The sequence below is a fragment of the Phaseolus vulgaris genome, chromosome 5 (genome assembly GCF_000499845.2).
Source record: "Phaseolus vulgaris cultivar G19833 chromosome 5, P. vulgaris v2.0, whole genome shotgun sequence".
NCBI lineage: Eukaryota > Viridiplantae > Streptophyta > Magnoliopsida > Fabales > Fabaceae > Phaseolus > Phaseolus vulgaris.
In genome coordinates, this window is record NC_023755.2 from 37507206 (window position 1) to 37521204 (window position 13999).

Genomic DNA, 13999 nt, shown 5'->3' on the forward strand with positions numbered 1-13999 from the left:
AATAAGTGTCGGATAATGAGCAGAAAAGGATTTGTCTTAACACCTATTTCACTTGATTTTTGTTTTATATATTCATTTTCTTTTGTACACACGAGTTTCCCTCTTTATACCTCTTTAATTAATTTTTTTTTAATATATATTAAAACTTTTCCTCTATCTTTAATTTTTTTTTTCTTTATGTAAAATATGGCATAGAGAAAAGTACATTTGCTTAGCTGGGCCAGTAATTCGGATTGAAAAAGCACTAACAAAAGCTTATGGGTAATTATGATTTTAATTTGATTTAACGAAACAAAGTGCCAAAGTTTAGGTCAGTTATCATTAGTTCTGCTTAATTTCGTGATGACATGTGATTTAAGTCTTTAAATTGTAGTTATTTAAAAATAGTAATTAAATTTAATCAATGTTAAGAAATTATTAGTTTCTAGACTTGCTTTTGGGCTTTAACTTGTTTGAGACTAAGAATGAATATTATATATAGATAGTGGGAGCTCAAAGGGTAATTTTTAAGTATGTCATCGTTACAAAAAAATTAAAAAATCAAATGATAATTTATTAGTATTTTTTTTTTGGTCATAATTTCTATAATTTTTTATACTTTATGGTCCATCGTGACATAATTAAAGACTTACTTAAATGGACACGACTAAATTTCTATTTATCTTGTGTGGGAATGAGTTAATATGAGCAAAGAATATATAGAACTTTGGTCATGTTATTAAAATAATTAAATCTTTTTTAAAATTTATTTAATTGGTTAATTGTATCAAATTTGAGATGTCTTATTATACACTATCTCATTATTATTTTATCAAATCATTTTTCTAACTCAAAAAGTGAATGACGAAATATACATGCAAAGTGAGTCCTTTGATGTGATTTCAATATTTGACATTATTTGCATACCATCGTACTGATTTTCTAATTTTATAATTTTAATTGTCACTTTTGGTATAAAAATGTTGGAATTCTAATTTCATTCCACTGTTTTTTATCACATAACTTGACAGAATGTTCGTAAAAATCATAACATTACTTAGTTATTGTCCAAAACTTTGAACATGAAGTACACTATTAATTGGAAATAAACCAAAGAAAAATACGACTATTAGAAGTAAATGGAAGGAGTTTTGTTCTCACCTGGCTTCTAGAAATGTGAGAAGATTGTGTGAGAAGCTACCAAACAATAGTGTAAAAGTTTACAAGGAATAGGAACTTTTGGTGCAAAGTGTTTGATGTTTATAACTATGATTTTAATTTAATTTGATTAAAGTGGAAGAATATTTTTTTGGGCAAATTTATGTTAATATTGTTATGTTTGGAAAATATATTGGCATATGTTTATGGTAAATGTATTTATTTATGTACCGATCAGCATGTCGATCTCTCTCTCGATTTGAATCTTATTCGACCGCTTGATCAATCAATTTGTAACTCTCGATTTTTTGGCTTTTTTATTATGAAAAAATGTGAACAAATATTGAGAAACACTTATTGTGGATAAGATCACATGTGAATTCATTTTACAAATTAAATCATCAAATAATACAACAATATGGACCAATGAAAATATTCAAGTCCAAATGAAAGTCCAACATTTTTCATGATCCACTACGAAGCCCAACATGAATATGTATAAATAGATGTCTAAGGGATAAGTAAAATGTATGTGAAATAATATTAGTGACTAACTTGAATATATAAAACTTACTTTAACGTTAAAATATTTTTATAGGTACACTCCTCCATTGACAAATACGCATTGATCGAAAGATCGATAACACTCTGAGTCGAATATAATATGTAGAATTGAAATTAGAATAAAAAAACGATTACAACAATAAAAAGTGTGAAGTAAAATATATATTGATTAGTTATTTAACTTCTCTAATCTTATAACTCATCCTATTTTTAGATAATCAATATTGTTAGGCATGTAGTTTTACATATATACATATATGTATATATGAAAAAAAATATATTTATATATCATAGTACATAGCAAGCAACATAAAACAATAACTATTAAATATTAAAATTTATTAGATTTGCAGTATCATAGTATAAATGTTGTATTTAAATTTCAAGTTATAATACACCAATTCAATTTATTTTTCTAACACAATGGTTTGAACTACAACACTGCACCTAAAAATATATTTAAATTTATGATTATAGAGATCTTTACATTATTATATGCTGAAATTAAAATAAAAAATTGAAATTTAAAATATATAATATTATATGAAGTGATCCTGACATTAATTATTATATTTAACTTGAATGTAAATTTGCTATTTATATACCATACACTACAAAAGAAATTTGCCATTTATATACGAATGTAATAGAAAAGCTGAAATTTCTCTATTTAAATATTAGAATTTGCTTAGTAATAGTCATAATTAGTAGGAAAGTTACAAAAGTTATCTTCGTCATCATATTTCTTATTTTCAATATAAGTGACTAAGAAATATAGTTTTATACAGGTGATTGGTTTATTATTTTTAAACGATAATGTTTGATTAATTAACTGAGATAATTTATTAAAGCTAGGAAGCTATGTATTTATACACAGAATGAACAAAGATTGTTCTAAAAAATAGGAAAGAAATTTGGTAACAAACCAGTAGTTAAAACAGAACTAATTAATTTCCTAATAATATGGAGACTTATTCAATAACAGAAAAAGCTAACTTGCAGGATTAAACACATGATTCTAACACCCCTCTTTGTTTAAATGTTGCAAACTTCCAGTTTAGTTGTGAAATCTTCGAACTTGCTGACTGGCAGAGGCTTGGTAAAGACATCTGCAATTTGATTCTCAGATTTGCAATAACAAAGAATTATGTCACCATTTTCTGGACTTCTCGAACAAAGAAAAGCTTGATGTGGAAATGCTTTGTCTTTCCATGAAAGACTAGATTATTTGAGATTGAGATTGCAGCTGTTGCAACAATAAATTATGCTTCAGCAGTGGATTGAGCAACAATTTCTTGCTTCTTTGAGCTCCAAGAGAACATGCCCGATCCAAGGGAGAAACAGTAACCATATGTGCTCTTCTGTCATCAATTGATCCACCCCAGTCACTGTCAAAGAAACCAATTAGCTTCATTTCTTTTTGCTTCAGAAACTTCACACCAAAATTCCAAGTTCCTTTAATGTATCTGATAATTATTTTTACAGCTTTCATATGTGTTTCGTTTGGACAATGCATGAACCTTGAAAGAATACTCACAACATTTAGGATGTCAGGTCTGGTTGCTGTTAAGTACATCAGACAACCTATCAAACTTCTAAACTCAGATTCATTAACCTTGTCAGAACCATCATCTTTGATTAGCTTCTCCTTTTGATTAATGGAAGTGTTCACAGCTTTGCAATTTTCCATCAGAATTTTCTTGAGTATCTCCTTTGCATATTTTCTTTGACTTAAGAAAACTTCATCTTGATTCTGTTTGATCTCAATGCCAAGAAAATATGACATCAGACCAAGATCTGTCATTTCGAATACCTTTTTCATTTCCAGTTTGAACCAGTTGATTTCTGTAACTAACATGTCATCCTCATAAAGAGAAATGACCAAAATATTTGTACCTTGATGTTTGACATATAATGTGAGTTCAGATTGGCTTTTTTGAAAGCCAAGGTGTACCAAATGTTCATCAACCTTGTTGTACCAGGCTCGTGGAGCCTGCTTTAATCCATATAAAGCCTTTTTCAGAAAGTAGACTTTATTTTCATTGCCCTCATTCACAAAGCCTTCAGGTTGTTCAACAAAAATTTCTACTTGCAAATCTCCATTTAAGAATGCAGATTTAACATCCAAATGGTATACTTTTCAGCTCCTTTGCGCAACAAGAGCAAGCAACAATCTTACAGTGTCAAGCCTGGCAACAGGTGCAAATATCTCTGAATAATCAACACCAAAAACTTGTGCATATCCTTTCACAACAAGTCTTGCTTTGAATTTGTTGATAGAACCATCAGGACTTAGCTTGGTTCTGAAAACCCATCTTACTCCAATTATTTTTCTGTTTGGAGGTCAATCAACCAATTCTCAAGTTTTATTTTTCTCAATCATAAAAAGCTCCTCCTGCATTGCAGCCATCCAGTGTTGACTATTTTTTGCATCGTGAAATCCTGCAGGCTCACAAACAACTACATTGCACCTTTGATAGATGTCAGACAACAGTTTTGTTCCTCTGATAGGTGCATCATCAACTGCAGCATCTTGTCCATCATCTTCAGATTCTTCTGTCATGCTCCCAAGGGTTGAACTGTTTGTAGCATTTGGACTTTGATTCACCTTAGTTGAACTTTCCCAATCTCATTGCTCATTTTCAACAAAATGAACATCTCTGCTTACAATCACACGACTAGTTTGTGGCTGGAAAATTTTGTAAGCTTTGGATACAGTGCTATATCCAACAAAGATGCCTGCTTCTGCCTTTTTTATCAAGCTTATCACGCTTGACTTGTGGAATATAAGTGAAGCAAAGACAGCCAAATATTCTGAGAAATTTTAAAAAAGGTTTGTAGCCATACCAAGCTTCATATGGTGTCAGATCTTTCAAGACTTTTGTAGAAATTCGATTTTGTAGGAATACAACAGTGTTTGTTGCCTCCCCCCAAAACCTTTTTAGAAGATTATTTTCATGGAGCATACACCTTGTCATCTCCATAATGAATTTGCTCTTCCTTTCACTGACACCATTTTGTTGAGGAGTATATGGTGTTGTTAATTGATGTTGAATTCCAGCTTCTTCACAAAATTTGTTGAAATCATCAGAGGTGTATTCCTTGCCATTGTCAGACCTTATAATCTGAATTGAGCATCCACTTTCATTTTCAACTCTGGTTTTGAATTTCCAGAATATACTGGGAACCTCTGACTTTTGTTTCAACATGAAAATCCAGCACATTCTTGTTAGATCATCAATAAAAATAATGTAGTATAGGTTACCATTTAATGAAGGTGTTCTCTGAGGACCACACAGATTAGTGTGCACCAGCTGTAGCTTTTTCGAGGCTCTCCAAGCTTGTTTAGGGAAAGGTTGCCTGTGTTGCTTCCCAAAATTGCAGGCATGACAAGGAGGAATATTATCATCAATGTTTGCGAGTCCTTCAACCAACTTCTTTGATTGCATCTGAAACAATCCTTAATGATGAAAGTGCCCAAGTCTTTTGTGCCTATTTCAGTGGCACTAGCTTTGGACTTTAAAGCCATTTGTTCTTTCTCCATTGGATTTAAAGTAAAGCTTTTTCCTTTCATTTTGACATTGAACAAGTCTTTGCCACTAGCATCTCTAATCAAGCACTGTTTATTCTCAAACAACACTTTATAGCCTTTATCGAGTAGCTGACCAACACTTAAGAGATTTTGATCAATTTTAGGTACAAATAAAACATCTGAAATAAATTTTGTACATTTATAGCTTGCTATAGCTACTGCGTCTTTTCCCTTGACTTCCAAGAGTTCACCATTTCCAATTCTCACTCTCTTAACTTCAGTGTTTTTTAATTCTTCGAAAAGCTCCTTGTCATATGTCATATGATTTGTACACCCACTGTCAATCAACTAGCTCTCACTTGATTCTCTACTTGAGAAACAAGTGACCACGAACAATTGATCTTCTTCTTGACCAACAACCTGTGCATCTACTTCTTGCACCTGACCTTTGACTTTGCAGATCACAACTTCATGTTCAAGTTGATTGCATTTGGATCATTTGGCATCGGGTCTTCTCCAACACTTGTATGGTGGATGACCTTTCTTCTCACAATGGCAGCAAGGTGGGTAGGATTTTTTGGAACCTCCTTCCTTTTTGAAGTTTTTCTTCTTTTTGTACCTGTTGTTGTCTTGATGCTTGACAGGTAAAGCTCCTTCAATCACCCCTTCCTGCCTCATAAACCTTCTTTGCTCTTGTGCTTGTAAAGCATTCAAGAGTTTTGTAAGATAAATTTTTGACTGGTCTTTGGTGTTCTTCAGAGTAGTAATGGTGGCTTCAAACTTCTCGGGAACAGTGACCAGCAACTTTTCAACAATCCTAGAGTCATTAAACACAAAACCAAGTAATCTCACCTTATTAGCAATGTTGAGAAGTCTGTCAGAGTACTCCTTCACTGACTCAGACTCCTTCATCTTCTGCAACTCGAAATCCCGAATCAAATTCAAGACTTTTATTCCACGAATCCTCTCATCTTCTACAAATTCACCCTTGAGGTAATCCCAAATTTCCTTTGCTGTTCTGAGGGACATTATTCGTGTGAAGATCATTTGAGATACAACTGCAAATAGGCAAGCTTTTGCCTTTGATTTTCTGTTTTTTTTTCTCCTTCTGTGCTTTGATTTGTGCAACAGTAGGATTTGCTGGAAGTGGAGGGACTTCGTAATCCTCTTCTACTGCTTCCCAAAGATCCAAAGCCTCCAGATAAGTCTCCATACGAACTGCCCACATTTGATAATTGTCTCCATCGAAGACTGGTGGTGCAACAACTGAAAAACTTGATTCTCCTTCCATTTTGACCTCACAGATCACTTAAGAAGAGAGTTCTGATACCAATTTGTTAGTTTCATAAAAAATAATGTTTGATTGATCAACTGAGATAATTTATTAAAGCTGGAAAGCTATGTATTTATACACAGAATAAACAAAGATTGTTCTAAAAAACAGGAAAGAAATCTGGTAACAAACCAGTAGTTAAAATAGAACTAATTAATTTCCTAATAATCTGGAGACTTATTCAATAACAAAAAGCTAACATGCAGGATGTTAAACACATGATCCTAACAATGTTCCATTTATAAAGAACCATCATTTCTCTATAAAAAAAATGCCTTCCTCTGCCTTCTGTCTAACTTTTTGAACATCTTTGTCATCATAATGACGATCGGAGTCCGTCATTGGATTCCTAGCAGCAAATACTACAAGACTATCCAATCAGAATTTTAGACAGAGTAAATTCATTTTTGTTCCTTTTTTCTTTGAGTTAGATTTATAATTGTTAAGTTTATCTTGGTAAATGTTGTTGCATGTGAGCTTTCTAGCTTCAACATGGATTAGTTCCTGTTAGCTCAGGGTTCTAGTGATGTAGTTAGATTTTTTATTAGAACTCTATGATGCAGGTTAAGCTACCCTAGAGTAAAGTAGTGTATTGAGTGAAATCAAATGTGAAATGATTGATTTTGATAGTTTTGTATAGTATATGTTGAATTTGATTAGCATAAGTTATTGAATATGTTTTTTTTTAGATTGGAAGTGTTTGAATGAGTTGAATTGTATTATGATATAATTTAAATTTAAGAATTTGTAAGTATTGGTTGTTTGATTCTGAATGACTTTTTAGAGGTGTTGAATATATATATATATATGTATATATGGTATTACAAATTGACATATTAACTTTATTACAATTACTATCTAACTGTGAGCAGACAATTTTCATTGTTTTTTGTTTAATATGTTTGAGTATGAAAATAATTTGTTGAAAAACTTAAATTTTAATAGTTTTATGCAGTTTTAATGTGGGTGAAATATTCTTGCTAAAGCTAGCCTAAGACAGTGAGTTTCAAACCTATTTTCGCTCAAGTGAGAGCGAATCTCGCTCAAGCAAAAATGGGATGAATTTTGGGGTATTCTAGGGTTGATATTCGCTCAAGCAAGGAGATTTTCGCTCAAGCGGAACCATTTTTTCTTAAGCTAGATGCTTAAGCGGACCCATATATATAAACTTATTAAAAAAAAATTATGAACTAAATATTTCAACTTTTAAATACAAACTCAATTAATACTTAGCATAATAAATATAATAAATATAATTCATATTAATCATTATGGTAAGCATAAAGTACCAAGGCACTGGATAATTATTAAGAAACCTCTAATTATTCATAAAGAAACACAAGGAAAGTAATTGTGTTTTCAAATTTAATTGCTAAATACTTTTATAATAAATATCTTCCATTTTTTCTTCTTTTAATCAGTACCTTAAGGCCAATGATTGGTTTTCCTAAATAAAAGCAGTCATTTAGCTATAAAATAAAGGATATACCTTAAAAGCATACCTTCAGAACTTTGTATGTTTGCAATTCTTTTCATATCAACAAGTGTTGGATCATCAAGCATGTGCTTTTTGGAGTAAACACAAACGAGATTCCTATTAAAACAAGAGCATAAGTAAAAAGTTTCAGAACTCAACTTCGTTTATAGAAGGAAATATAACATCACAAATCTTTAGTTTGATAAACATAGATTAATTGTCCGAGAAGGGATATGGAGCAAATGTTGCTAGTTGTCCTGCAAGATTGCATACGCCACCTGATAGGCTTCAAAACATAAAATTTGATGTACTGGGTGAGATTTTAGCAAGCTATGTACGTGTCTTACATTGGAAGAAGATGAAATTAAGAAATGTTATGGACATGTGAATCGTTTATTCGAGTACAGGGCACACTGAATTTAGACGAATATAAGGATGAGGCAAGTGTAAATATCACTTGTCTTTGTCTGTTGATTCTTAACATCCAATTGTCAGATCAGCTGGTTAAGTATAATGTGCACATCATGTAACATGTTTATAAATTCAATTTATTTGTATTATCACAGTTTTTAGGATGAACTTTAGTCAAATTTTAACTTAAATGGTCTTTCTCTATTACTCACAAAAAAACAAAAGGTACAATCCGTGCTTCAACTGACAGAGAGCACCATATTATTTTACAACAACAATATGATTACAATTTTTCATCAAATTAACATGCATTTTATCTATTTATGAAGAACCAATACCAATCCATGGTCCAAGTCATTCACATCTAACAGACACAATCATGCAATAACATAAATGCCATAAAAAAACACTTTTTTTTTGTTCTTTTTCACCCAAAATCCCTAATTAAACAAAAGAGGACATTTCTAAAAACAAGTATATAAATTTTCACACATAAAAAAAGGAGTTGAAAGTTCCTAACAATTAACTCATTTCCAAAATCCTATAACAAAATATCAAAATTTGAAAAAGTTAGGTTACTCAGGATCATTCTAATACAAATCAAACAACATGATCAGGCTAGTTTCAATTTAACATTAACTTAATCAAATCATAAGTAATAGAAAATAAATTAAAATAAATCATGACCTAAAGGAGGTCTCAATATGTAAGAAGTGTATTCCACCATGACGAAGAACGAAGAATTAGAGATAAATCAACGTGGAAACGTTAAAGCAGTGTATAAGTATATTTATCAATCATGATGAACCATGAGCACGAGCAGGAGCCACAAATCTTGAACGGGTGAGAAGAAGGTATAAATAGAGCATGAACCACAATGACAACTACAAATGGTGTAGCACGAGTAAGAAGAGTGACAAGAATTCTAAACTAGGGTTTGAAATTAGAGAACAAAGAAGGGTTTAGGATTAGCTTATAAAGTTTAAAGATTTACATAGAAAATATTTACTCTCTTAGTTTAACTAAATTACTAATTTTACACTAACATAATAAATCTTATCTTTATTACAAAAATACAACCGTACTACTTTTTATGACTGGTAGAATTAGAGCTGACATAGTAAATCACTTACTATGATGGTTGTATACTGAACATACATAGTAGATAATTACTATGTCAGTTGTATTTTTAAATGACATAATAAATGTTATGTTTATTACAAAAATGTCACTGCATTACTTTTTATGACAAGTGGATTATGCCCATCATAATAACTTGTCATTGTTTCCTATTTTTGTACTAGTGAATGGATTATATTAGTCCAATATATTTAAATACATTATATTTTATCAAAGTTTGATGCCTTGTGCAAATATTAGTGACTAGAAAAAAAAATAGAAGGTTGAACTTTTTAGGAATCTGACACAAAGAAGTTGTTCCGAAAGCAAAAGTAGAAAGGAATAAGTTGAGTGTGTTTAGAAAGAGCTAAGGATGCTAAAAGCAATGAGACCAATTTTTATCTTCACATTCATCCATGTGTTTAATACTTTATATTCTTCTCTTCCATACTCTCTACTCCTTCTCACCAACAACAAATTTTAGTTTATTACCACTTCTTTTTTTTAAACCTTTTGGAATTCAAAGTTAGCAAAGAGTTATGACATAACATAAATTCTGAGTTGTATGGTTCATGTGAGGATATTGGATATTGTCATACACAAGCTCTACTTTATTAGATTTTACACCAGCAATATTTTTCTGTGATGTATCAATAGGGTATATTTATATTAGTATAATGATATATTTAGTTTAAATTGTTATAATTATAGTAATTATTTATGATGTGTTTATGTTTTAAAAGTGGATGAATCAAATCAAATATGTTGTATGAAAGATAAATCCATAGAAGGTAATGACATAATGTATAATATAAATGTTGAGTTACAAATTTTTCAAAATGAAATGTTCAAGTTTTATTAGTAACTTAAATTATGTAGAAAATGTATTAGGTGGTGAAAAGTATATGAATAATCCTACATACCACCTTGAGCTATCTTGATGTGTATGAGTGGACAATTCTAAGTGAAGTTATGGGAGAATTTGATTTTTTAATATAAGTATTTGTCTTAGATGATCATACTAAATATAATGTTCTAGAAGTAATTGGATTTTGAAATTTGTGATTTTTTTAATTGTCTTAATTTATTTGATAACATAATGAATGAAATTGTATTCTTTTTTAATAGAAAAATAGACTTGACATAATGTATAATATAAATATAAAGATTTTACACAACATATGATATTACCTTTAAATTGCATCAAGGGAGTAATTTCATTTGTTATTATAAACTCATATTTGATTAAATAAGTAAATATATTTGAATGAGCACACACATAAAGACAATCTAATTACACACATACATCTATAAAGAGAGAATATAGTTACCTCAATATAATCTAATCTATATAAATAGTTCAATCATTTTCATTATATTATTTTTTTTAAATTATAATTGAACTGATGGTTTTATTTACTCGAATCATGTAAAAAATTATATAAATTTAAAGTTATATATATATATATATATATTAAAATTGACATAGCATATATATTTTTAAATATATACTGATAAAAATATTTTATTAACATTTGATTGTTATCTATTTTTTTGAAATTCAACTTAAACCATCAATGTAATATATAATTATCATTTAACGGATAGATTGATAAAATACTAACAATGTTAATCACATAAATGAAAGTATCCTAACATGTATTTTTGATAAAAGTAGTATGAAAAAAATGCACATGACTATTCATAGAAAAATTTAGAAATTATAAAACAAAATATATCCAATAAATAGAAAGAAATAAAAACTGTAAATTTATACTTACCTATAAATGGACCATTGCAAGTATATATTGATAGGGGATTTCGTTACTCATCGAATAAAATAGCTTTATTTTTCATAATGTATATTTAAACTTTCTTTCATATGGTTTAAATATAAATACGTTTAGTTCTTTACATTCAGTAAACGATTTTACCGCAAACGTTTCAATCATTATATTACATCCCATTACATAATTTTGTAATTCTCTAATAATTTGAATTCATTTTACATAAATAAACTAATGGACAAATTTTATGTTAGAAATGACACATTAATTAGATTAACTAAAGAAATAAAGTTATTTCATAGTAAAAATTATTTTATAATATATAAGTGAGTGTAAATCTCGTCTAACTTATCTTGTAAAGTTAAATTAGATTTAAATTCTTAATATGGTATTAAATTCATTTAAAGTTTATCCTAATAAGAATTTTGTTATACATAATCCTTATTTATATAACTCGGGTTTATAATAAATGAGTTATCTATGGTGATATACACGCATACATCAATTTACACCGAAATCTTTTCTCTCTCTTTTATAATAAATTTGTTGGATCTATCATGTCGCTATTGAATTATTCATAAATGTTTAGTCCATACGTAATAGTTGACATCGTAAGAGAGTCTATTGAATATCTTATATTAATAGAAGAGATTTCAGAGAATATAGGTGATTACAAACCTCATCTTATAAATCAATTTTATAAAATTAAATCAAACTTCAAATCGAGTCCTTAATAAATATCCAATATTTTCAACTAAACGTCTCTTATTATAAATAAAATAAAACATTTAACAAATATATTGGAAGACATAAGTGATATCACTAAGTCACACTTGAATTTAATTTAATGCTTTAGAAAAGTAAAGTCGAAAATCCTTATAATGTTGTGGTGAATAGATGAATAGAAGAGAGGTGAAAATAATGATTTGGTTTGCGACTATTGGTAAATGAATATTAAAAGTATGATTTTTGAAGTCAAGAAAGAGAGAAGGAGAATGCGACTTCCACCTACCACTGGTATTTTTCAAACAAAACTGTGCCATTGTGGATAATTTTTTCAAATAAATAAATTTGAGTGCTTCATCATAATTATTACATAAAGAATTGTCGTTAGACCACATTAATGAATTTAACAATATAAATAAATAGAATTTAATAGGCCAAACCTGGTTTGACTGTGTTAATATCCACACACCATATTCTTTTCACATATGTTCAAACACCACCACTTGCTATCAGTTTCACTAATTTTATTTTTTTAAAATGTTGATCTTTGACCAAAATTGGAACAGTCTATTCCAAATATAATATATAATTTGGGTAGTGAGTTTATGTTAGGTTTAGTTTTTAATATTTTTTAAATTAATTATTTTTAAATAAAAATATATAAAAATATTATTAATTAAAATGTACAATATTTTTTTTATTCATTTTATTATTGTCATCAATGAGATGACCTAATCATTATTTTTATTTTCTCATTTCTAACATATGAATTAACTTATTTTTCTTCTTCTTCAATCTCCTTCAACTTTCCAATTAACCATCCTTCCATCTTCAAGAACAGTGAAAGCATACTGTTATGTGGGGGCACATATTTCTGTTACATATATAAATAAAAATATTTTTAAAAACGTTTGTATATTTACATATTTGGCACTCTCAAAATTTTTCCTACTCTTATAAAAAAAATTGACAAATTTTAAGAAATCTGGAGAGAGAATATGCCAATTAATAAACAAGTTGAAGAAAAAAAAAACAGAAATAACCAACATTTAGTTATTTGATGACAAAATTAAAACTTTAAAAAAATAAAAAAATATTTTAAACACTGAGTAGATAAAATTTTAATAAAGACTTAATTAAAAAGATTAAATTTATAAAGTATTTAAAATTTAATCAAGTGTTTGTATTTTAAATAGTTCAAAACTATTTCTCTAACTCGGCCCATATCAGATTAAGAGGTTAACGAACAATTTTGATTTTATTTTAAAAAATAAATAAAATATGTTTTTTAATTTAGTTTAACAATAAAATTAATTTCGTTTATATGTAATGATATGTTATATAAATTTTAATGCACATATGTTTAGAAAAAAATATTATTTTTTAATTTTCTTGAAACCTTAAATATTTAGTTATTAAAATATTTACAATTTTTGTATTAGTTTCTAATAAAAGTTTTCTTCTTGAGTTTTGGTCACTGAAATATTTATAGATTTTGCAGTTGACTTTTGGTTTCTACATATTTTTTTTTTATCTTAATAATGAATATATTTTATGTTATATAATGATGAATCATCATCATTCAAAATGTGGTATGAGACATTGGTCCAGAGGAATAAGAGGATAATATAACAAAGCGAGTTTTATTATCTAACGTTTCAAAGAAAGGAATGTTTCAGTCGATTGGCAAAGAAATTTCACCCCGAAATAGAAAAGGTAAAAAATGCGTTTCATAGGGAAATTGGGTTCACAGTTCTCCAAATACAGAGAAGAGGAGGGTCATGAGCTTCTGAAGAATAACACGTTCACTCAATCATGGAAAGTCACATCACCCTTTCATTCTTTAATTTTAAGAAGAAAGTTGAATTATAATAAATGATGTTAGAGATTTATGACCAGAGATTAGGAGATTT

At 28.9% G+C, this 13999-nt stretch overlaps 1 protein-coding gene across 1 annotated transcript; it reads right to left on the reverse strand.

Moving 5' to 3' along the window:
• Positions 1 to 5728: 5728 nt before the first annotated feature.
• LOC137834413 (uncharacterized) lies at positions 5729 to 6524 on the reverse strand. The gene is made up of 2 exons (XM_068642469.1): positions 6290 to 6524; positions 5729 to 6246 (listed from the first exon to the last, which is right to left on the reverse strand). Exons 1-2 carry the CDS (start codon positions 6522 to 6524, stop codon positions 5729 to 5731), a joined length of 753 nt encoding a protein of 250 aa, XP_068498570.1.
• Positions 6525 to 13999: the final 7475 nt, after the last annotated feature.

Coding starts and splice junctions, on each gene's coding strand:
- LOC137834413 (XM_068642469.1), bottom strand. CDS start 6,524: ATGGAAGGAGAATCAAGTTTTTCAGTTGTTGCACCACCAGTCTTCGAT. Junction 6,247..6,289: donor AAGCTTGCCTATTTGCAGTT/GTATCTCAAATG, acceptor CCCTCAGAACAG/CAAAGGAAATTTGGGATTAC.